General features: G+C 40.8%; 1 protein-coding gene across 1 annotated transcript in view; it reads left to right on the top strand.

The window, feature by feature from the left end:
• Window positions 1-24,907, top strand: part of DBT (dihydrolipoamide branched chain transacylase E2) — a 51,233-nt gene that overhangs the window by 23,912 nt on the left and 2,414 nt on the right. The window contains exons 5-10 of the mRNA XM_010343815.2: window positions 4,181-4,302; window positions 6,727-6,943; window positions 8,338-8,504; window positions 14,811-14,888; window positions 19,539-19,730; window positions 19,871-19,942. Coding sequence (XP_010342117.1) covers window positions 4,181-4,302; window positions 6,727-6,943; window positions 8,338-8,504; window positions 14,811-14,888; window positions 19,539-19,730; window positions 19,871-19,942 — 848 coding nt within the window. The remainder of the gene's footprint in view (window positions 1-4,180; window positions 4,303-6,726; window positions 6,944-8,337; window positions 8,505-14,810; window positions 14,889-19,538; window positions 19,731-19,870; window positions 19,943-24,907) is intronic.

The following is a 24,907-nucleotide window of genomic DNA, read 5'->3' on the forward strand; positions in this document are numbered from 1 at the left end:
AAAGTGAGGCTATTGAGTAAGCTTTTCTGATTATGCAGACATTATGAACATTCACCATTGTACTATAAACAGCACAATTCTGCATTTGATTTTTAGTTTTCCAGTCTGCTTATATTGTCCTTGTTCCAGGTCATCACCCCCCTTCCTAACTTTCTGAGAAGACAAATAACCAAGTTTGTTAAGAATTATTGGCTAACAATGGTAAATAGGAGCTGATTGAGAGTCTAAATACCTTTCCTCTGGGTCAAGTGCACGGTTTTAATGCTGAGGTTATGTGGCACCTATTTTAGGTACTCTGGGCCATGAAGCTATGTTAAGATGAAGTTGCCAGGATGCTCCACCTGCAGATAAGTGGAGAATTACTATAACTAATTGAGAGGTACCATGGGGCAGTGAAGGGAGGAGAAAGAGGGACATGAGCTTTAGCAGAATACTTTATAAAACAAATATTATTCTGCCATTATATTGCATTTACCCTTTAACATCAACTTCTATTATTGATTGGTTTCTCTGTGCTAATGCTACGTATACATCTCGTTTAACAAATGTAATAGCTGCATTTGACACATGGACCATTGAGACTCTTAGAGGTTAAATTATCGGTCTGTGATCACATAGCTAGTAAGTGGTGGAGCTAGGATTTCACCCCAGCTCTGTTTAGTGCTAAAGCCCATGCTCTAACCATATTGTTATATTGATAATTTAGTTCAGAAAGGATGGCTATCAGCTTCATTCTGCATCTAGAGCAATGGAACTGACTTTCTTTCTTTTCTTCTTTTTTTTTTGACACAGAGTCTCGCACTGTTGCCCAGGCTGTATTGCAGTGGCACGATCTCGGCTCACTGCAGTCTCTGCCTCCTGGGTTCAAGCAATTCTGCCTCAGCCTCCTGAGTAGCTGGGACTACTACAGGCATGTGTCACCATGCACAGCTAATTTTTTTTTGTATTTTTAGTAGATACGGGGTTTCAGCATGTTGGCCAGGATGGTCTCCATCTCCTGACCTCATGATCTGCCTAACTCGACCTCCCAAAGTGCTAGGATTACAGACATGAGCCACTGCACCTGGCCAGGACTTACTTTTCTAACACTGTACATATGCATATTTACAAAATTCTGCTAAAACAACACTGTTTAGTTTGTAAATATATAGATTTTATAATATTGAAATGTTTACCAGGATTAGTACAAAATGTTTTAAAGAAAAGCTCTTTGACATAAAACCATTCCAAGAATGCAGTGCGTCATATAATTAAATTACATTCAGTAACAAATTGCATGATTCAATGCTATTGAAGTCATAGTAGGTGCTCTTGGTAGCTATAACTGTTCATTTTGTACAGCCTATTATAGATTAGAGTGTAATGCTAGAAACACTAAAATCACATCAATTGGGGAGACTTGTGAAATTTAAGTTTGGTGAACTTCATCCCCCTTACAGTCCATTTCTACAGTGGTAACATTGAGAAATCTGTCCTGCGTACTCATAACATTTTTGTAATCATCAGAGAAGAAAATGTATAAAAACACTGAAGGAGGCCAAGGCAGGAGGATCACTTGAAGCCCAGAGTTCAAGACCAGCCTTAGCAACATAGTGAAACCATGTTTCCATTAAAAAAATAAATAAATAAATAAAACAAACACTTTGAAGATAATTTAAAGTGCTGTGTAGTAAGGTGGTATTTTGTTACTTGGTTAAGAGACAGCTTTCTTTCAACAGCTACCTGATTACTACAAATAATATATGAGTGACTTCTCACAAGTAAGTTTGTCACTCATATTTACACCCAAGTTACTCTAAAAGGGTAGTACTATGTAGGTGATATATCACAAAATGTTTTCCAGAAAGGTGAGTAGCAGTAAATTACTTGGTCTTTTGGAAATATGTAATAATTTTTGTATATGATATATTTGGATATTTATACATTCTCTTCAGCAAATATGCATTATCCAAGTTAGCATGGGAGTTCCTACCATATTGGGGTTCCTACCATTGAATCCCCTGATCTTCCTTTGGATCTTGGCTCACCATGCTAATCTTTCTTACTCATGTCTCCAATGATTTTAACAGATGTAGAGAATATACAGGGTTTCTGAAAATTCAACTAAATTATGCCTTGAACTGTAGGGGTTGCATTCTAGCTACTTTGACCAGGGAGAAAATTTACTGGGGCCATTAACTAATGGAATCAGCACAGACTGAGTCAGCCCTAGGATTGAATTCAGCTCTTTTATTAATCTGACCTTGAGCCAATCCGTTCATCTGCCAAACCTCACTCTTTAAACTGTCTGTAAAATAGGGATAATAACACCTATCTTAAACAGTTCGAATGAAAATAATGCCTGTCTTAAACAGTCAGTTAAGACACTGAATATATAGTACAGTATTTGACACATAATAGATGTTCAGTACAAATTTTGGGTTTTTTTCTCTTCCCTTCCTCACTTTTAGGAGAATTTTTTTGTAGCTCCACTGGGCCAATTCATAGACTAGTAAGAGGAATGAATAGACTGTCTTATCACAATGGTAGCAATAGAAGATTTTTATTTATCTAGAATTGAATGTCAAATTTGTCAAAGCAAATTCAGTTGTCTTCTCATTTTCAGAAGCTCTGTCAGTCTTTAATTTACCAATTCAGACAGCTTCTGCTATACATGTACATCACTGATTTCCTCATAGCAGAATTTGACATTTATATGCTCTCAAAAAAATTTCTTTTTTGCTTGCAGAAATATATGCTAGTAGCCTAAGATAGTTTTTCTAATAACAGGAATCCAGAGCTAGAGAATAAAACAATTAGCATTAGCCACAGCATTTCTTTTTTTCTTTTTGAGACAGTCTTGCTCTGTCACCCAACCTGTAGTGTAGTCATGCAATCATGACTCATTGCAGCCTTGACCTCTTGGTAGTACTGCTTGGGCCCAAGCAGTCCTCCCACTTCAGCCTCCTGAGTAGCTGAGACCAGAGGCACACACCACCGCACCTGGCTAATTTTTTAACTTTTTGTAGAGAGAGTCTCACTATGTTGCTTAGGCTGATCTCAAACTCCTGGCCTTAGGCAGTTCTCCTGCCTCTACCTCCCAGAGTGTTGGGATTACAGGTGTGAGCAACCATGCCCGGCCACCACAGCATTTCTGAAACTATTCAAAGCAGAGCAAAATTTTAAATGCTGTGTCATCTCAGGAAAGTGTTTAAGATTGTCAAATATTTTATATGATTCTTTTGCAGGTTTTTTTTGAGACTGCATCTCACTTTTTCACCCAACCTAGAGTACAGTGGCACCAAACATGTCTCACTGCAGGCTTGACTTCCTAGGCTTAAGTGATTCTCCCCCACTCATCTTCCTGTGTAGCTAGGACCACAGGCATGTGCTATCATACCCAGCTAATTTTTAAAATTCACTTGTAGAGACAGGGAGTCTCATTTTATTGCTCAGGCTGCTCTTGAACTCCTTGGCTCAAGTCAGTGATTCACCCACCTTGGCTTGCCAGAGTGTTGGGATTACAGGTGTGAACCACTGCACCCAGCCCAAGTTTTTAATATAATCTATCTTACATTTGATCTTTATTTCATTCTGTTTATAAATGTAAGTTAGAATTTTATTAGAAAAATATTTAAAATACAAAACTGTCATCCAGGTTAGAGTGCAGCGATGCAATTACAGCTCACTGCAGCCTCGACCTCTTGGGCTCAAGCAATCTTCCCATCTCAGTTTTCCAAGTAACTGGAACAACAGGCGTGTGCCACCAAGCTCAGCTACTTTATAAAATTTTTGTACAGATGGGGTCTCGAATGTACAGCTAGTCTTGAATGCCTGGGCTCAGGTGATCCTCCTGCCTTGACCTCCCAAATTGCTGGGATTACAGGCATGAGCCACGGCACCCGGCCACAACAGGTTTTAAAATTTCTTGAGGAAAACTCTCATTTTTTTTTAACTTGTAGCTGGCGTATTATTTCAACAGGAGTGACATATCCACCAGGTACTAATAATTAAACAGTACCAGGTACCAGCACACACATACCCCAACTCTACACATACCATTAGGATAGTTGTCTTTTCATATTCTGAAGTAGTTCAGCTATTATACATTTAGACTATAAACTTTAATTTATTTACATATTATAAGCCACTAAAATTTTTTTAAATTTTCAACTGAAGTTAAATTTTACCTTGTTACCAGATTCAGAAGAAGATGTTGTTGAAACTCCTGCAGTGTCTCATGATGAACATACACACCAAGAAATAAAGGGCCGAAAAACACTGGCAACTCCTGCAGTTCGTCGTCTGGCAATGGAAAACAATGTAAGTTTTCTTAATTTTAAACCTGAGATTGCATAGAAAGTGTACATTTGTATCTGAAAAATTAGCCAACTCTCTTGTGACGAAATGGCTCAATGATTTAAGGAAACATGAAAATATTTGCTACTGAAAAATGATAGTTGCATAAAAGTACATGGGAGAAACGAGAAGTTGTAAACTTACTACTTACCATCAGTTGAGCAGTGTGGTTTTATTATTCTTTCTTGGAGCCTAATAACAGTAAGACCTACCATTTATCGAGCATTTGTAAATGCCAGGTCTTAAGTCGGGTGTTCTAGAGGCACAGCACGAGATAGGAATTTGAAGAAGGGAAAACCTGTCAAGGGAATGAAGGAAGCAGGATAAGAAAGGGAAGAGAAGGGAAATTGGCCAGACATGGATATGGTATCAAGCATCTGGTCTGTCCCAAAGCTTGCCATGGTCCTAAGGCAAAAAAGGACTGATCTGGGGGAGAAGGGGAGAACCGCAGAATTACTGCTTTGAGGAAGGAGGCTGGTCTTTTGTATTTCCTCTGCAAGTCATTGACTGAATGGAGGGTGGAATGCCAGGCAAGGTGGCTCCCAGGCACTGTGATAGGTATTCACATATTATCTCATTTAATCCTGTAAGATAAGGAGCTATTTTAAGACTTGGAGGGTTTAAGTAACTAGTCTAAGGTCATACAACTAACACAGCAGCAGAGCCAGAATTCAAAAGTGAGTCTATGTCACTCCAAATCCTGTGCTCTTAGACGTTATATGTGGCCTCAACAATCATTGTCTCCATTATTTGAGCACATATGAGTCAGACACTATAGACACATTATCTGTAATCCTCACAAGGACCCTGCAGGAAGGTTGATTGACTTATCTAAAACCAAGTAAGCTGAACTAGGGATTTGAACACAAATCTGCCTGGTTCTGAAGCCTTGATACTTTCCACTGTGCCCCACAATGAGACTCTTCGTTTGTCTCTTTTTGAGAAAAGTAAAGTTGCTGTGGGAAAAAATAAAATTTTATATTTTGTGAAATATGTGAGAGAGTCATTAAAATGTTCAAATCCTTTCAGCCGGTTATCCTGCCACTGGGAAACTATCCCAAGAAAATAGGATACATCCTTCCCTGTATTTTATATAACCAAAAGTTAGAAGATGCCATGTTCAAAGTCAAATTATGTTACGTAGGCTTGATGAAATTTTATGTAGCTATTAAATGTGTTTAAGTATGAAGACCATTTTGCATAACAGAAAATAGATATAGTAACATGGAACACTATGTTATTAAGGGCATCAGATGAAATAGTGATTTAACATATTGCTTTGAATTCTATAAAGCATTTAAATATTTTTTTCTGAATAATATAGAAAGAAATATATAGAAGAAATGTGCGATTTCACTTTCCTAAAACACTCCCTAAAGATGTGTATAGAATACTTGGGTAGAGTACTTGTATGATCACTAAAAATTAGATATAAGATTTAATTATCAGAAATCATCCTTTTTCTTTCATTTTGCATATTTATGAATTGAGTTTATTTAAAATTAAGAACCAGTGGCATTTACAGTTGTTTGTAACTGCCTAAAAATTATCTGTTTAAATTTTCAGAGTCCATTCGTTGCAAACTTAGTGTTTGCTTTAGTGAAGTCCTTTATTATTTTAGATATCCTTAGAGATGCACTTATACAAATGAAGTGGGGCCGACCCCTAGGAAATTAATACATGCTATGTATGAGGAGATCATTCCAAGCTTTTATGTTTATTTGTATTTAAATAGAATTAAGTGTTTTGTACTGATCTTTCCAAACCAACTACCAGAAAAATAACTAATTTGAGAGAGCTTTTGTATTATGATTATTTAAGCTGTTACGTTTTTAACTGGTAGCCAACATCAGAAACGTTGGTCTAATATTGTTACAGCATTTAGTTTCTCCTTAAATTCTCAGTTCTCCCTCTTCTTATGTAGTCCCTAAGAATAGACAGGTTTGAGTAAGAATTATGCAAGAGATTTTAAAATACTTGAGTATAAAAATGTAAGTTTCCTGCTGGGCATAGTGGCTCACGCCTATAGTCCCAGCACTTTTTGGAGGCTGAGGTGGGAGAATGGCTTGAAGCTTGTTGTTCAAGACCAGCCAGGGCAACAGAGTGAGACTCTGTCTCTGCAAAAAAAAAATTTTTTAAGTAAGTTTTCATACATAGCTCTAGATTATATATAATATAGATACCTGACGGTTACCACATGCACATATGAACAGTGTATACAAAAGTAATAAATGATTACTTAAGTAGAAAATGAAAAGGTTATTTACTTTTACTAATTTGTTAGACATATATATATATGCATATTATTTTCAATTGATCAAATTCCATTTTGAAACTTAATGTTTTTAAGTAGTTGTATTTTTGGCATTAAAATATATCATTTTTTAGATTAAACTGAGCGAAGTTGTTGGCTCAGGAAAAGATGGCAGAATACTTAAAGAAGATATCCTCAACTATCTGGAAAAGCAGACAGGAGCTATATTACCTCCTTCACCCAAAGCTGAAATTATGCCACCTCCACCAAAGCCAAAAGACATGAGTATTCCCATACCCGTATCGAAACCTCTGGTATTCACAGGCAAAGACAAAACAGAACCCATAAAAGGTAATGACAATAATAATAATATAAGGCAATAGTTATTTTATTTTGGGGGAAGCTATCTCAGTAGATAAATGTATGTAATATGGTGTTTTGAAGTCTTAAGAGAAAGTTTGACTTTAGTCAGTATATAATTTTTTAATGGTAAAATGACATAGCTTTTCCAGGAAACACTCCCAATTTATATGTACTATTTTTCAGAAGATAATACATTAGCAGGCTTCTTCGTATACTGACAGTTGCTGTTTGAAGACACATGCAGAATATTTTAAACATTCACTATTTGTAGTTAGCTTTCCAAACAACTAGTTTTAATTTGTTATTTATAAACTCTTGGAATCATTAACTTCCAGAAGAGTGGCTTTTCAGGAAAGCTGTTAGGGAAATACATGGCTTGCATTCTTTTAAATTGTTTATATAACACAGCATTTAAAGGAGTTATTCCTCAAGGACCTAGAAATAGAAATTCCATTTGACCCAGCAATCCCATTACTGGGTATATATCCAAAGGATTATAAATCGTTCTACTATAAGGACACATGCACACAAATGTTCATTGCAGCACCGTTTACAATAGCAAAGACCTGGAACCAGCTCAAATGCCCATGGATGATAGACTGGACAGGGAAAATGTGGCACATATACACCATGGAATATTATGCAGCCATCAAAAACGATGAGTTCGTGTCCTTTGCAGGGACATGGATGAACCTGGAAACCATCATTCTCAGCAAACTGACACAAGAGCAGAAAATCAAACACCGCATATTCTCACTCATAGGCCGGTGTTGAACAATGAGAACACATGGACACAGGGAGGGAAGCATCACACACTGTGGTCTGTTGGGGGGAAATAGGGGAGGGATAGCGGGGGGTGGGGAGTTGGGGAGAGATAGCATGGGGAGAAATGCCAGATATAGGTGAAGGGAAGGAAGGCAGCAAATCACACTGCCATGTGTACCTATGCAACAATCGTACATGTTCTTCACATGTACCCCAAAACCTAAAATGCAATAAAAAAATTAAAATTAAAATTAAAAAAAAAAAGCAGTTACCTGCTACGTTACTGCATTTGCGACTGAGTGTCATGATGCAGTCAATGTTCCAGCTTTGATATTAGTGACTTTCAATGTAACGTAATGTAATGAAGAGAGTCGTGTGAGGAAAGGTTTAACTGAGAAAGGAAAGAACATTAGAGAACCTTCCATTTTAGTTTTTCTTTTTCTTTTTTCTTTTTTTTTTTTTTTTTTTTTGAGATTGAATCTCGCTTCATCACCCAGGCTGGAGTGCAGTGGCGTGACCTCTGCTCACTGCAATCTCTGCTTCCCAGATTCAACGACTTTAGTTTCTTAATGTGATTTAAGAATTTAAATAAATGAATAACAATTGAATGCTTTCAGGTTTTCAGAAAGCAATGGTCAAGACTATGTCTGCAGCCCTGAAGATACCTCATTTTGGTTATTGTGATGAGGTTGACCTTACTGAACTGGTTAAGCTCCGAGAAGAATTAAAACCTGTTGCTTTTGCTCGTGGAATTAAACTCTCCTTTATGCCTTTCTTCTTAAAGGTGAGATTTCATTCATTGCAAGCAAGTCTTGAGTAGGACATTTATTTATTTGTTTGTTTGCTTGTTTTTTGAGATGGAGTTTTGCTCTTTTCATGCAGGCTGGAGTGCAATGGTGCAATCTCAGCTCACCGCAACCTCTGCCTCCTGGGTTCAAACAATTCTGTTGCCTCAGCCTCCCGAGTACCGGCACCTGCCACCATGCCCAGCTAATTTTGTGTTTTTAGTAAAGACAGGGTTTCACCATGTTGGCCATACTGGTCTCAAACTGCTGACCTCAGGTGATCCACCCACCTCAGCTTCCCAAAGTGCTGGGATTACAGGTGTGAGCCACCGCACCTGGCCCCCAAGTAGGACATTTAAATTTGGCTTTGCGAGCATGCAATGTGTTGACCATAGGCTTGAATAAAAATATTACTTCTCACAATATCATATAATTAGAAAATCTGCCATTTCTTTGTTTCATAGGAAATCATGAAATTGAAATTTCTCTATCATATTTTTAGCCACTTAGCTAGAGACAATTCTGCCAGTGAAGTAAAGCCTTTAATCCTAAAAGGATCACTCCAGCCAAGTCCTGGTTTGAACTAAAATGAGACTTGATATTGATTTTGCAATATCACTGACATTAATATTTATTTTTGTTTACTCAACAAACTTATATTGAGGCTCCTGGGAATCATTTCTAGTGCTAAGCCTTGGGACCTTTATAAAATGGAGTGAGACCATCAGCTGACCTTGAGCAGCTTACAGTCTAGCTCACATTCGTGACTGTGCAGCAGCTACCATGTGCCAGGCTCCATACTAAGCATGCTGTATACATTATCTCTTAATTCTCAGAGTAACTCTGACATGTAAATATTACTGTCCTCACTTTCCATTTAAGGAAATTGGAGCTCAGAGAGGTTAAGAAACTCATCAAGGACTTACAGCTAACAAGTGGAGAAGCTTTTTCAGGTTCTGGTCTGTTTTACTTGGAGGGACATACTGATGCCTCTAATGCCAGCATGTGCAGACCTTTCTCTACACTGCACCAAGACTGGTCTTCCATAAATCAAATTATTGTAATATTCTCTGATTCTTTTCAGTGGTTCCCCTTTCATTGCCTTTAGAATAATTTCCATACTCCTTAATGTGGCATACAAATGCATTATAAGTCTCTGCTTCCTGCCTCTCTGTTCTTATCTCACTCCCTTATATTAAGCTACCCATAATTGCTGGAATACACAATTCTACCTGAAGTGTTCCTTCTTGATCAAACACCTGTAAATCCCAAATTGTGGTCAAGTACAGACTCCTTCTGTGGCTGTCACTATTTGAATTAAATACTCTTGTTTCCCACTGTTATTTACTTCAGTGCCTTGTGAGTGCTTACTCAGTTTTACTTACTGAGCGCTGAGCCTCATGAGGCAGAAACTCTTCTCCTTTATCTCCCCTGCCTTTTTTTTGAGGAGTTTTGTTCATGTTGCCCAGGCTGGAGTGCAATGGCATGATCTTGGCTTACTGAAACCACTGCCTCCCGGTTCAAACGATTCTCCTGCCTAAGCCTCCTGAGTAGCTGGGATTACAGGCATGTGCAACCAGGCCCAACTAATTTTTATAATTTTTAGTAAAGACAGATTTTCTCCATGTTGGTCAGGCTGGTCTTCAACTCCCAACCTCAGGTAATCCGCCTGCCTCATTTTTTTTTTTTTTTTTTTTTTTTTTTTTTTAAGAAAGAGTCTGCTCTGTTGCCCAGGCTGGAGTACAGTGGCTCAATCATAGCTCACTGCAACCTTGAACTCCTGGGCTCAAGTGATATTCAACCTCAGCCTCCCAAGAAGCTGGGACCACAGGTGTGCACCACCACACCTGGCTAATTTTTTAAATTTTTAGTAGAGATGTGTCTCGCAATGTTACCCAGGCTGCTCTTACAGGGATGAGCCACCAGTCCTGGCTATTTTGTTTTAAAATAAAACGTAAGTTTCAGAACATTAAAAAAAAAAACAACTACACAGTATTATAGAGGGGGAAAAACGACCTAATCCATGGACACATATCTTGTATTTTTCTTGGACAAAATTTGGATTATATTCAAAACATGATTTTTATGTGTTAACAGTTTAGACTAATTTTAGTTAGGGGCTTTTAGACAAAGACTACTAAAATTACAGTTATTGAATCAGATGCATACTAAAACTTTCAAGTTGGCTGGGCACAGTGGCTCACGACTGTAATCCCAACATTTTAGGAGGCCAAGGCAGGCAGATTGTTTGAGCTCAGGAGTTCAAGACCAGCCTGAGCAACATAGTGAAACCCCATCTCTACAAAAAATGCACAAATAACCTGGGCATGGTGGCATGCTCCTGTAGTTCCAGCTGCTCAGGAGGCTGAGGTGGGAGGATCACTTGAGCCAAGGAGGTGGAGGCTACAGTGAGCTGAGATCATGCCACTGCACTCCAGCCTGGGTGACAAAGCAAGACCCTGTCTCAAAAACAAACAAGAAAAAACTTCCAAGTCATAAAAATTAAGGAATTTGTAGCAGTTATTTTCATTATATTTTTCTTCAGTTGATCTGCTGTCTTAATCTGTCCTAATGACTACAAAATGTCTCTATATATTTAAATTTTTTCATTAACTCTCTAGTTCAATAATTTGACTTTTTTTCCATCAAGACCTCTGATGGAGGCTGCTTTGACGAGGTGCTGATCCGGCACCAGGTGAAGTACCTGGGGCTGATGGAGAACCTGCGCATGCGCAGAGCCGGCTTCGCCTATCACCGCAAATACGAAGCTTTCCTGCAAAGATACAAGTCACTGTGCCCAGAGACGTGGCCCTCGTGGGCAGGACGGCCGCAGGATGGAGTGGCTGTGCTGGTGCGGCACCTGGGCTACAAGCCGGAAGAGTATAAGATGGGCAGGACCAAGATCTTCATCCGCTTCTCCAAGACCCCGTTTGCCACAGAGGATGCCCTGGAGCTCTGGCGGCAGAAATTCCTCCAGGTGAAGCGATCGGCCATCTGCATCCAGTCATGGTGGCGTGGAACGCTGGGCCGGAGGAAGGCAGCCAAGAGGAATTGGGCCGCGCAGACCATCCTACGGCTCATCTGAGGTTTCATCCTGCGCCACGCCCCGCGCTGCCCAGGGAACGCCTTCTTCCTGGACCACGTGTGCCCCTCTTTTCTGCTAAGCCTGCAGCGGCAGCTGCCCCGGAATGTCCTGAACATGTCCTGGCCCATGCCTCCACCTGCTCTGCGAGAAGCCTCAGAGCTTCTGCGGGAGTTGTGCATGAAGAACATGGTGTGGAAATACTGCGGGAGCATCAGCCCTGAGTGGAAGCAGCAGCTGCAGCAGAAGGCCGTGGCTAGTGAGATCTTCAAGGGCAAGAAGGATAATTGCCCTCAGAGCGTGCCCAGGCTCTTCATCAGCACTCGGCTTGGTGCGGACGAGATCAGCCCCAGAGTGCTGCAGGCCCTAGGCTCTGAGCCCATTCAGTATGCCGTGCCTGTCGTGAAATAGGACCGCAAGGGTTACAAGCCCCGCGCAGCAGCTCTTACTCACACCCAACGCCGTGGTCATTGTGGAGGATGCCAAAGTCAAGCAGAGGATCGATTACGCCAACCTGACCGTAATCTCTGTCAGCAGCCTGAGCAACAACCTGTTTGTGCTTCACGTACATCGTGAGGACAATAAGCAAAAGGGAGACGTGGTGCTGCAGAGTGACCACGTGATTGAGACACTGACCAAGACAGACCTCAGTGCCGACCGAGTGAACAACATCAACATCAACCAGGGTAGCATCACATTTGCAGGGGGCCCCGGCAGGGATGGCATGGACTTCACCCCCGGCTTGGATCTGGCCATCACCAAGGCCAAGAACGGGCACCTGGCTGTGGTCCCTCCACGGTTCAATTTCCGGTGATAAAGGTGCCCCCCGGACCCTCCCAACCCCCAGTGCTTCACTTACTTCCCCCCACAGCTGCCAAAGACTCGAACTTCAGACGGGGACCCAGGGATAGCCCGAAGCCCCCCTGCAGACTCCCGCCTTCTGCCCAACCCTCTCCCAAGGGAGCAGAGGGGCCGGGAGCTCCCTGGGGGTGGGCTAGGCCGGGTCACAGCAATGGCAAAGCCGGGGCCAGAGCGACCCGTGCCAGCCCTACTGCCGATGCCAAATATTTGAGAGAAGGGAACTTTTGTTGAGGTTTTCTCTGAGATGTTTTGATGCTTTATAGGAAACTATTTTTTAAAAAGCCATTTCCCACCCCAGGACACGCTGGATGTGTTTTCCCTGACTCCAGCAGGGCAGGGAATGTGGCTGAGAAGTGGGGTGGGCTGGGCTCTGGTGCCCTCTTCCCTGGCCAGGCCACCCTCCTCCTCATTCCCTTGGCACCTTGTCTGTCTGTCCGCCCGTCCCCCTGCCTGCCCACTGTACCTCGTGCGGCCCACTGTGACTTCCACCTGGGGGCTGAGACCATCCTTGCCCGCCTCCTTCTTCCTGCCTAAAGAATGCCCTTTTAGGCTGGGCAGGTGGCTCATGCCTGTAACACAGCGCTTTGGTTAACCACCGCCTGGAGGCCGAGGCGGGTGGATCGCCTGAGGTCAGGAGTTTGAGACCAGCCTGGCCAACATGGCGAAACCACATCTCTACTAAAAATACAAAAACTAGCCGGGCGTGGTGGCGGGCGCCTGTAATCCCAGCTTTTCAGGAGGCTGAGGGAGGAGAGTCGCCTGAACCCGGGAGGTGGAGGATGCAGTGAGCCGAGATCACACCACTGCACTCAAGCCTGGACGACGGAGCGAGACTCCGTCTCAAAAGCAAAAAAGAATGCCCTTTCACTGTCATGATCATTCCGCTCTGAGGGCGTGCTGGAGTGGGGAAAGACGTCTCAGACTGAAGAGGTCGGAAGACCCTTGAGATCATCGAGCCCAGCCCTGATGTTTCAGAGCAGAAGGTGGAGAGGGGAAGGGCTTGCCCACGTCACACAACAGGCGCTGCAAAACCAGGACTGCCAGCCTCCTCCGCATGCCGCTCTGCCACTCCCGGGGACGGGGGCCTGTAAAACACAGGTCTCCTCTTAAGAGTGGATCTGGCTCCCTCACCAGCCCTCAGCCCTGGGGGCCGCCAGTTGGGAAGAGCGCTTCTGCCTGGGTCCATGCCTTGGCACGGCAGACACCTTCCCCACACACTTGGGCCCCACTCAAGGATGTAGGGCTTTTTCTGGCCCCTGACCCCTCCCTGGCACAGGAGCCTAGGGAAGGGGCTGGCCGTGGGAGGAGCGGCAGGGGCATCACCTCTTTCTGCTGCTTGTCCCCACCCCTGCCTTCGGGGGCCTGGGGGCTGCCCAGCTGCCTCTTTGCCCTTTGGGGGTCTCAGCCCACTGCTGACACTTCTGCAATCCAGAGAAACACTAAATAAAGCAATATGTGTTTACAAAAAAAAAAAAAAAAAAACCTCCGATGAACAGAGAAAAATAACACAATGCATGTAAAGAACTTTCACAGGGACCAGCCAAGGGCAGTGGGGGAGGGAATTCTGTTTAAGAATGATCTTAAGCATTTTTTTTTTTTTTTTTTTTTTTGCTATCTTTTAAATTTAATACAATGCATGACCACCACATGTAAGGTGTGAACCTTGATTATTAGGTCCCGAATTGGCAGGGAAACAGATATCAAGAACATTTTAGATACACTTAGGGAAATCTGAATATGGATGGGAGAGAAATGATATTAAGAGACTAAGGGAAGAAAAGAAAGGGAGAAGGCAGCAGAAAGGGAAAATATAAATGCTATTCAGTGAGACTTGGGCTCTAAAGTAAATGTTCAGGCCATCGCTGCCCTTCACTTGGCCAAGGACACCAGCTAGCAAACTGGCATTTAATAGTCAGTGCACTTTGAAATCCTTGTTACATGTTTTTTTCTACACAGGGAAATAGCTTACCTGCTTTTTTGTGTTTCGATTCCTAGTGTATATTTGAACTACAGGCTTACTTCTCATGGAAATCTTAAGATTCTACATGTCAGTGAGAAAATGACCTAGAAATTAGACATTTTCTTTGGAACTTTGGCTGGTCTGTATCATTATTTTAAAAATCTCCTTGATGTTTACAAGCTACCTGACTATCTTTTATACTTTAATGATTAGGGTGACCTAGTTCTGCATTGCTTGCAGGTAACATTGGCAGTAATGTGACTAGGTACATGTAGACTTGAAATTCAACTTAGCATAAATAAGAGTTCTCTCTCTCCCTCCTTTTATACCTTTTATTGTTTCAAATTCCCTATCCCTTCTGAGTTAAAAGTGCTAAAATTGCATTATTTTTCTTTTAAACAGGCTGCTTCCTTGGGATTACTACAGTTTCCTATCCTTAATGCTTCTGTGGATGAAAACTGCCAGAATATAACATATAAGGTTGGCTATACAGAGTGAAAATGTTCTTATTATTAATAGAAGATGGGGCTAATGTGCTTGTAGGTTAGAGAGACTTCCACTGTACCTCAAATAGTGATCTTTTTTAGACTAGAATTAAAGGTATGGCTTACGTATAATTTATTGTTACTGTTGTTTTTGTGGCTAATGATACTGTTTAGATAAGAAGATTCTTAAAACCATTTTTAAGCTTTTGTTTTGTTTTGTTTTCTGCTTAAAATAATAGAAATATATAGCTGTATGGCAGTAGATTATGTTACCTACTCTACTTGCCCTCTCAAAAAGAAGCAGCTCTTTCACAATTGAATTCCAGGAAAATTATTATGATTATTATGGGCAGAGTCTTACTCTGTCACCAGTTTGGAGTCCAGTGTTGTGATTGTGGCTCACTGCAACTTTGACCTCTCAGTCTCAAGCAATCCTCTTGCCTCAGCCTCCTGTGTAGCTGGGACTACAAGCATGCACCACTATGTCCAACTAATTTTTAAATTTTTGTAGAGATGGGTCTCATTATGTTGCCCAGGCTGGTCTTTAACTTCTGGGCTCAAGCAATACTCCTTCCTTAGCCTCCAAAGTGCTGGGATGACAGGTGTAATCCCACTGTGCCTGTCAACGTCCTGAAATTTTAAGATTAAGAATAATTTCAGTGAGAAAAGTAATAAAAGTTTGAATTCAATATATATGTATTTTATCACATATCTTCTGTGTGGAGTGAAAGTTTCTTAAGATTGAGAACTCTTTTTGAGATGCCATTCCTTATATTTACTTTTCATTAGAAATGTACAACCAGAGGCTGGGCACAGTGGCTCAAGTTTATAATTCCAACAAGCTGAGGAGGGTCAATCACCAGAGGTCAGGAGTTGGAGACCAGCCTGGCCAACATGGTGAAACCCCGTCTCTACTAAAAATACAAAAATTAGCCAGGCATGATGGCCCGCGCCTATAGTCCCAACTACTCAGGAGGCTGAGGCGGGAAAATCGCTTGAACCCAGGAGACGGAAGTTGCATTGAGCCGAGATTGCTCTACTGCACTCCGGCGTGGACGACGAGAGCAAAATTCTGTCTCAAAAAGAGAATTAAAAGGAAAGAAATGTACAACCAGAAAGTGAGCTTAGATATTCTGAGAGGTCAGATCCTATATGGTTAATAGAGTCAGCTGTATTTATTTTTATTTTTATTTTAATATCTCCTGATTAAGTATATACTTGTCACAAAAATTTCGGGCAAGAAAATAATGATGTTGGCCAGGTGTGGTGGCTCCTGCCTGTAATCCCAGCACTTTGGGGGACAGGGGTGGGAGGATGGCTTGAGCCCAGGAATTCCAGACCAGCATGTGCAACAAAGTAAGGACACCCCCATCTCCACAGAAAAAAAAGTTATTGGCGGGGCATGGTGGTGTGTGCCTGTAGTTTTAGCTACTTGGGAGGGAGGCAAGAGAATCATATACCTGCACTCCAGCCTACGAGACAGAGTGAAACTGTGTCTCAAAAAAAAAAGAGAAGGAAAAACAAAGATGTTTACCCTCAATTCCATGACCCTAAAAGAGCTCACTATTTATGTTGAGATATACATCTTTCCAGGATTTCATTTTTACATACTTTTTAAAAGATATAGAATTATTCATATTTTTCTTTTTTTTTTTTTTTCCTTTGAGATGGAGTCTCGCTCTGTCACGCAGGCTGGAGTGCAGTGGCACGATCTCAGCTCACTGCAACCTCCACCTCCTGGGTTCGAGCAGTTCTCTGCCTCAGCCTCCTGAGTAGCTGGGATAACAGGCGCCCACCACCACGCCCAACTAATTTTTGTATTTTTAGTAGAGACGGGGTTTCACCATCTTGGCCAGGCTGGTCTTTAACTCCTAACCTTGTGATCCACCCACCTTGGGCTCCCAAAGTGCTGGGATTACAGGTGTAAACCCCCACACCACGCCTCGTATTTTTCTTTCTTTCTTTCTTTCGTTTTTGAGATGGAGTTTCTCTCTTGTTACCCAGGCTGGAGTGCAATGGCGCGATCTCGGCTCACCACAACCTCCGCCTCCTGGGTTCAGGCAATTCTCCTGCCTCAGCCTCCTGAGTAGCTGGGATTACAGGCGCCCACCACCACGCCCAACTAATTTTTGTATTTTTAGTAGAGACGGGGTTTCACCATCTTGGCCAGGCTGGTCTTTAACTCCTAACCTTGTGATCCACCCACCTTGGGCTCCCAAAGTGCTGGGATTACAGGTGTGAACCCCCACACCACGCCTCGTATTTTTCTTTCTTTCTTTCTTTCGTTTTTGAGATGGAGTTTCTCTCTTGTTACCCAGGCTGGAGTGCAATGGCGCGATCTCGGCTCACTGCAACCTCCGCCTCCTGGGTTCAGGCAATTCTCCTGCCTCAGCCTCCTGAGTAGCTGGGATTACAGGCACGAGCCACCATGCCCAGCTAATTTTTTGTATTTTTAGTAGAGACGGGGTTTCACCATGTTGACCAGGATGATCTTGATCTCTCGACCTCGTGATCCACCCGCCTCGGCCTCCCAAAGTGCTGGAATTACAGGCTTGAGCCACCGCGCCTGGCCTGTATTTTTCTTTAACTTTCTTTTTTCTTTTTTGAGACAGGGTCTCGCTCTGTTGCCTATCTAGAGTATTCCCATAGAGAATATCTATGCTGTAGTGTGATCATGGCCTCACTGCAGCCTCAACCTCCCACCTCAGCCTTCCGAGTAGCTGGGACTACAGGTATGTCCCATCATGTCCAGCTAATTTTTGTAATTTTTTTTTTTTTTTTTTTTTTTGGTAGAAATGGGTTCTTGCCATGTTGCCCAAGCTGGTCTCTAACTCCTGGGCTCAAGCGATCCACCCACCTCAGCCTCCCAAAGTGCTGGGATTACAGGCATGAGCCACCATGCCCAGCCTTTTCTTTCTCATTCACTATATTGTAGACATCACTGTGTGACAACAAATATAGCTTTGTTATCATTTATCTAGCTAGTGACCTATTTATAAACATTGTGATTATTTGCAGTTCCTTAAACTTATGAACAATGTGTACTCAACATCCTTGTATATCCCTACATACTTCTGCATTTAGTTCCTTAACACAAATTTTTATAAATGTTGGTACCTATTGTCATACGTTCTCCAGAAAGTCTTTATAGGTTGAATATCCCTTATCCGAAATGCTTGGGACCAGAAGTGTTTTGGATTTACGATTTTTTTTTTGGGGGGGGGGGATATTTGCACATACAGAGTAGACTTCTTGGGGATCGGATCCAAATGTAAACATGAAATTCATTTATGTTTCATATACCCCTCATACATAATAGCCCAAAGGTAACTTATGCAATATTTTTAACATTTTTGTGCATGAAACAAAGTTGGGTTTTTTTCTTTTTTTGACACAGGGTTTTGCTCTGTTACCATGCGTAATCATAGCTTATTGTAACCTAAAACTCTTGGACTCAAATGATCTGCCCACCTCAGCCTCCCAGGTGGCTGAGGCTACAGGTGTGTGCCATAATACTCAGCTAATTAAAAAAATTTTTTTTGTAGAGATGGAGTCTTGCTATGTTGCCCAGGCTGTTCTCAAACTCCTGGCCTCAAGCAATCCTACTGTGTTAGTCTCCCAAAATGTTGGGATTGCAGGCATGAGCCACTATGTCCTGCTAGAATCAGTTTTGGCTGCATTTTTTGTTTGCTTGTTTGTTTGTTTTTACTGATGGGCTCTGATATGGTTAAATATTAAAAAATGAGAACTATTTCAACAACTATGCAGCATAATGTTTAAGGACAAAATACTGAATATACTTTTTATTACATATGTATTTTATTACATAATGAGGAATGCTGAGGTGCTTAATCCATCCCATAAGTTGAAAATAAAAACTTTACATTTCTATATTTTTGTCAGTATACAGGATTCTGAAGATGGATCTTGACCCTGGGTGATAAATTGGTTTTCAAGGGAATTGCCTATGTTTTGACTGTGACTCATCACATAACATCATTTTGGCCCTCAAAAGTTTCAGATGTTGGAGTATTTCAGATTTCAGATATTTGGACTAGGGATGCTCAACCTGTACCAGATACATTCCCACTAACAATATTGGGAAATAACCTATTGCCTATTGATATTCTTATCAACAAAAAATTACCATCTTCAATATATATATACATATATAAATATAAATATAGATATAGATATATTTTTAGACAGAGTCTCTGTCACCTAGGCTGGAGTGCAGTGACACCTTCTTGGTTCAATGCAACCTCCACCTCCTGGGTTCAAGTGATTCTTGTGCCTCAGCCTCCTAAGCAGCTGGTATCACAGGCCTGTGCCACCATTCCCAGCTAATTTTTGTATTTTTAGTAGAGACAGCTTTCAGCATGTTGGACAGGCTGGTCTTGAACTCATGACCTCAGGTAATCCACCTGCCTTGGCATCCCAGAGTGCTGGGATTACAGGCTGATCCACTGCAGCTGGCCCAAAAAAATCTTTCAAAAAATATTTCAAAATTATTTATTTTTAATTACTGCCAATCTGGTAAAAATGAGTTTTGGTAGTGGTTTCTAGATGACAGTGAAAGTTGATCCTTTCTTTGCTGTTAGCTTATTCATTAAAAGCCCTACTGTATAATTTTTTTATTTTTTAGGCTTCTCATAACATTGGGATAGCAATGGATACTGAGCAGGGTTTGATTGTCCCTAATGTGAAAAATGTTCAGATCTGCTCTATATTTGAGATTGCCACTGAACTGAACCGCCTCCAGAAATTGGGCTCTGTGGGTCAACTCAGCACCACTGATCTTACAGGAGGAACATTTACTCTTTCCAACATTGGATCAGTGAGTAATCATGTTGAAATACATAAACCATAACTTAAGGTTTCTGATCATATGCTTAATTAAAAATAGAAAATGTTACTTGCCATTTGTTCCCTAAAAATCTTAACTTTTATACTCTCCTTTTTTTTTTTTTAAAACAGATTGGTGGTACCTATGCCAAACCAGTAATATTGCCACCTGAAGTAGCCATTGGGGCCATTGGATCAATTAAGGTACATGTCTTAAATGACTGAAATATGGAGTTTAAACAAATTCAGGGAGTAAACACAATGAAGAGTAAACATTTCTGAGGTTTCCTCTCATTTTGTAGGTTTGAGTTTGTGAGTTCGTCTTAGAAAGTCTTTATATATACTTTAAGTTCTGGGATACATGTGCAGAACATGCAGGTTTGTTACATAGGTATACATGTGCCATGGTGGTTTGCTGAACCATGGGTTCATCACCTACATTAGGTATTTCTCCTAATGGTATCCCTCCTCTTGCCCCCTACTATCTGAAAGGCCCTGGTGTGTGATATTCCCCTCCCTGTACCCATATGTTCTCATTGTTCAACTCCCACTTATGAGTGAGAACATGTAGTGTTTGGTTTTCTGTTCCTGTGTTAGTTTGCTGAGAATGATGGTTTCCAGCTTTATCCATGTCCCTGCAAAGGACATGAACTCATTCTTTTTTATGGCTGCATAGTACTCCATGGTGTATATGTGCTATGTTTTCTTTATCCAGTCCAACATTGATGGGCATTTGGGTTGGTTTCAAGTCTTTGCTATTGTGAACAGTGCTGCAATAAACATGCATGTGCATGTGTTTTATAGTAGAATGATTTATAATCCTTTGGGTATATACCCAGTAATGGGATTGCTGGATCAAATGGTGTTTCTAGTTCTAGATCCTTGAGGAATTGCTACATGGTCTTCCACAATGGTTAAACTAATTTACACTCCCACCAACAGTGTGAAAGTGTTCCTATTTCTCCACATCCTCTCCAGCATCTGTTGTCTCCTGATTAATGATTGCCATTCTCATTGGTGTGAGATGGTATCTCAATGTGGTTTTGATTTGCATTTTTCTAATGACTGGTGATTATGAGCTTTTCCTCATATGTCTGTTGGCTGCATAAATGTCTTCTTTTGAAAAGTGCCTGTTCATATCCTTTGCCCACTTTTTGACAGGGTTTGCTTTTTTTTTGTAAATTTGTTTAAGTTCTTTGTAGATTCTGGATATTAGCCCTTTGTCAGATGGGTAGATTGCAAAACTTTTTTCCCATTCTGTTGGTTGCTGGTTCACTCCAATGATATTTTCGTTTGTTATGCAGAAGCTCTTAAGTTTAATTAGATCCCATCTGTCTATTTTGGTTTTTGCTACTATTGCTTTTGGTGTTTTAGTCATAATATTCTTGCCTATGCCTATGTCCTGAATGATAGTGCCTATGTTTTCTTCTATGGTTTTTATGGTTTTAGGTCTTATCTTACATTTAAGTCTAATCTATCTTGAGATAATTTTTATATAAGGTATAAGGAAGGGATCCAGATTCAGCTTTCTGCATATGGCTAGCCAGTTTTCCCAACACCATTTATTAAACAGGGAATCCTTTCCCTATTGCTTGTTTTTGTCAGGTTTGTCAAAGATCAGATGGTTGTAGATGTGTGGCATTATTTCTGAAGCCTCTGTTATGTTCTGTTGGTTTATATCTCTGTTTTGGTACTAGTACCATGCTGTTTTTTTTTTTTTCTGAGACGGAGTTTCACTCTTGTTACCCAGGCTGGAGTGCAATGGCACGATCTCGGCTCACCGCAACCTCCGCCTTCTGGGCTCAGGCAATTCTCCTGCCTCAGCCTCCTGAGTAGCTGGGATTACAGGCACGCGCCACCATGCCCAGCTAATTTTCTGTATTTTTAGTAGAGACGGGGTTTCACCATGTTGACCAGGATGGTCTCGATCTCTTGACTTCGTGATCCACCCGCCTCGGCCTCCCAAAGTGCTGGGATTACAGGCTTGAGCCACCACGCCCGGCTACCATGCTGTTTTGATTACTGTAGCCTTGTGGTATAGTTTGAAGTCAGGTAGCCTGATGCCTCCAGCTTCGTTTTGTTGTTGTTGTTTTTCCTTAGAATTGTCTTGGCTATGTGGGCTCTTTTTTGGTTCCATATGAAATTTAAGGGGTATTTTTCCAATTCTGTGAAGAAAGTCAATAATAGTTTGATGGGGATAGTATTGATTCTATAAATTGCTTTGGACAGTATGGCCATTTTTTACTGATTCTTCTTAACCATGAGCATGTGGACACAGGGAGGGGAACATTACACACTGGGGCCTGTCGGGAGGTGGGGGGCTAGGGGAGAGTTAGCAGAAGGTGAGGGGGTAGGGGAGGGATAGCATTAGGAGAAATACCTAATATAGATGACAGGTGATGGATGCAGCAAACCACCATGGCACTTGTATACCTGTGTAACAAACCTGCATGCTCTGCACATGTACCCCAGAACTTAAAGTGTAATAATAATAATAATAATAATAATAATAATAATAAATGTTTTAAAAATTAAAATAAACTACAAAGAAATTCAAAATATGAAAGAAAAAAAAAAGTGATTGGTGGCCATGATTTTGAAGACACTGACTTAGAATAAGGATTGCAATGATTCTTAACCCTGGCTGCATGTTAGAATCAGCTGAGAGCTTGAAAAGAAATTATGGCCAAGCTCCCCCTCTACCAACTGAATCAGAATTTTGGAGGATGGGACTTGGGTACCCCTATTAATTCAGGATTGAGGCCCACTGAGGCAAATAAGCTCCTAGATACCACTTCAATACTATGTTTATTAAATGTCATTGTCACTATATTAAGAAGAACATGTTTTAAGATGAGCTTTTCTTCTTTTCTACACTTATAATGCTTCCATGTTGAACATCTCTGGGACTTGTCCTCATGAGTGTATTCCTTGCATGTTGGAACCCTCACAAATGCTTTCCTTCAGCCTTTGATTTGCTTTCTAGCAGAGAGTAAATTAGCATCTAAGTTATTCCCCCTTCCTAGCACCCACTTTCCCTTCTGGCAAGCAGAGGAGATAGGGAGAAAAAACAAAAACACACAATATGACACTATTCTTTTCAAATCAAGAGTTCTCTGCGTGATAACTTCTATCGCTCATTCTCTTTTCCAATAAGAATTCAATATTTGATTCTTAAAAAATTTGGCTTCCTACAGTTTCCAAACCATTACACCTGTTTAACAAAGTTTTGTGTTCTCTTTCCTTAAAAAGATTTATCTTCTTCTGAATTATGTGTGTATATGTATATAATTGTGGCAAAATATATAAACATAAATTGACCATTGAAACAATTTTTAAGTATATTGTTCAGTGGCATTAAGTGCATTTACATTGTTTACCACCATCACCGTCATCTGTCTCCGGAACTTTTTCATTATCCCAAACTGAAACTCTGTGCCTACTGAATAATCTATTTCCCCAGCCTTTGGTAACTACCATTTACTTTCTGTCTCTCTGAATTAATTTGACAATTCAAGGTACCTCATGTAAGTGGAATCATATAATATTTGTCTTTTTGTATCTGGCTCAAGGCTCATTAATGGTTTAGTATGTATCAGAATTTCATTAATTTTTAAGAGTAAATAATAGTCTATTGTACATAGATATATGCCATGTTTTGTTTATCCATTCATCTGTCAATGAATATTTGGATTATTTCCATTTTTTTGGCTCTCGTGAATAATGCTGTTATGAACAGATGAATCTTTGATTTACAAATGTCTGTTCAATAGATACATTTTTACAGAATAATTTTATCCATGGTTTCTTCAAGCCATGAAACATAGTTCTTAGGGTAGCAATCTTATTCATCACTTAATGTTTGTTGGGTAGAGACAAATAGTATTTAATTCCTTTCTCCCTTTGTGTCATCTTTCCTTTGCTATTTTGCTTTCATTATAGAATTTTAATTCCTTCTTGCTAAATTGTTTAAGTCGTTAAGTCTTCCATGTTACTCAATTCTCAGTATTCATTTTCCTTGACTTACTAGTTGACCTTGAGATGACTGATCAATCCAACCTCTTTGGAAAACTTTCTTAATGTTGACTTGCAGAATACCTGGCCATTTTGGTTTTCCTCCTATGTCACTGCCTTTTCCCTCTAAGTCTCCTTTACCCCATACCTCCTCATGTTCCCAGTCTCTACACGTCAAAGCACCCCAGGATTCAGTTCTTACCCCTTTTCTTTATCTGATTTTTCAATACCATTTATACACTGAAGACTCCCTAGATTTATATCTCTAGACTGGACCTCACTTTTGAACTTTAAACTCTTGTATCTTGCTTAGATATGTCAAGGCATTTTGAATTTTAGCATGTCGAAAACTGAGTTTCTGCTCCTTCCTCACTGACCCCCACCATCAGACTTGCTCCTCCTAAAGTCTTCGCCTTTCAGTGAATGGCCATTCTGCTCAGACACTTACAAGGGCTTCTCATCTCACTCGGAATCAAAGACAAGCAGTTGAAGTGGCCTATATGGCTTTACACAGATGTTACTCAGTGTCACCAGGGATCCACATCTGGCTGCAACTGTTGTATCCCAGCCATAAGGAGATCAGTACAGAAAAACAGAGTAGAGAAACTTAGAAAAACTTAGAAACTTTTATAGCAGTTTGACAGGATGCTTTTATGTCTATTGAATCTAATAATAAGTTGGGGCTTATACTTTGTCTTGCCTTTTTTTTTTTTTTAATGGGAAAAGATATATATTTAGAATTAGCCAGTTGGGCTCATTTTAGGTGATCCCAATTTTGTTGGCAACATTCAAAGCACTGTAATCAGGAGCCAATGGAATATATGCCTTCCTTTCTCCATCAGGCCTGATCAAGGTGTTGACCTTGGCCACAAAAGTGTCATAGAGCTTCTTCACAGCCCGTTTGATCTGGTGCTTATTGGCTTTATCATCTACAAAGAACACAAGCATGTTGTTGTCTTCTGTCTTCTTCCTGGCCAACTCAGTTGTTGGATGAACTTGAGGATGGCTTGTTTCCTCACAGCCTTCAGTGAGGAAGCCTTGTTCAATTGTCTGTCTCTCCCCAGAACCCAAAAGATTACTTGGCACATAGTGGGTATAAAGTAAATAATTGTTAAATATTTGAAATCTGAGATGAAAGTTAATGAATGTAGGTAT

The sequence above is a fragment of the Saimiri boliviensis genome, chromosome 11 (assembly GCF_048565385.1).
Source record: "Saimiri boliviensis isolate mSaiBol1 chromosome 11, mSaiBol1.pri, whole genome shotgun sequence".
Taxonomy (NCBI): domain Eukaryota; kingdom Metazoa; phylum Chordata; class Mammalia; order Primates; family Cebidae; genus Saimiri; species Saimiri boliviensis.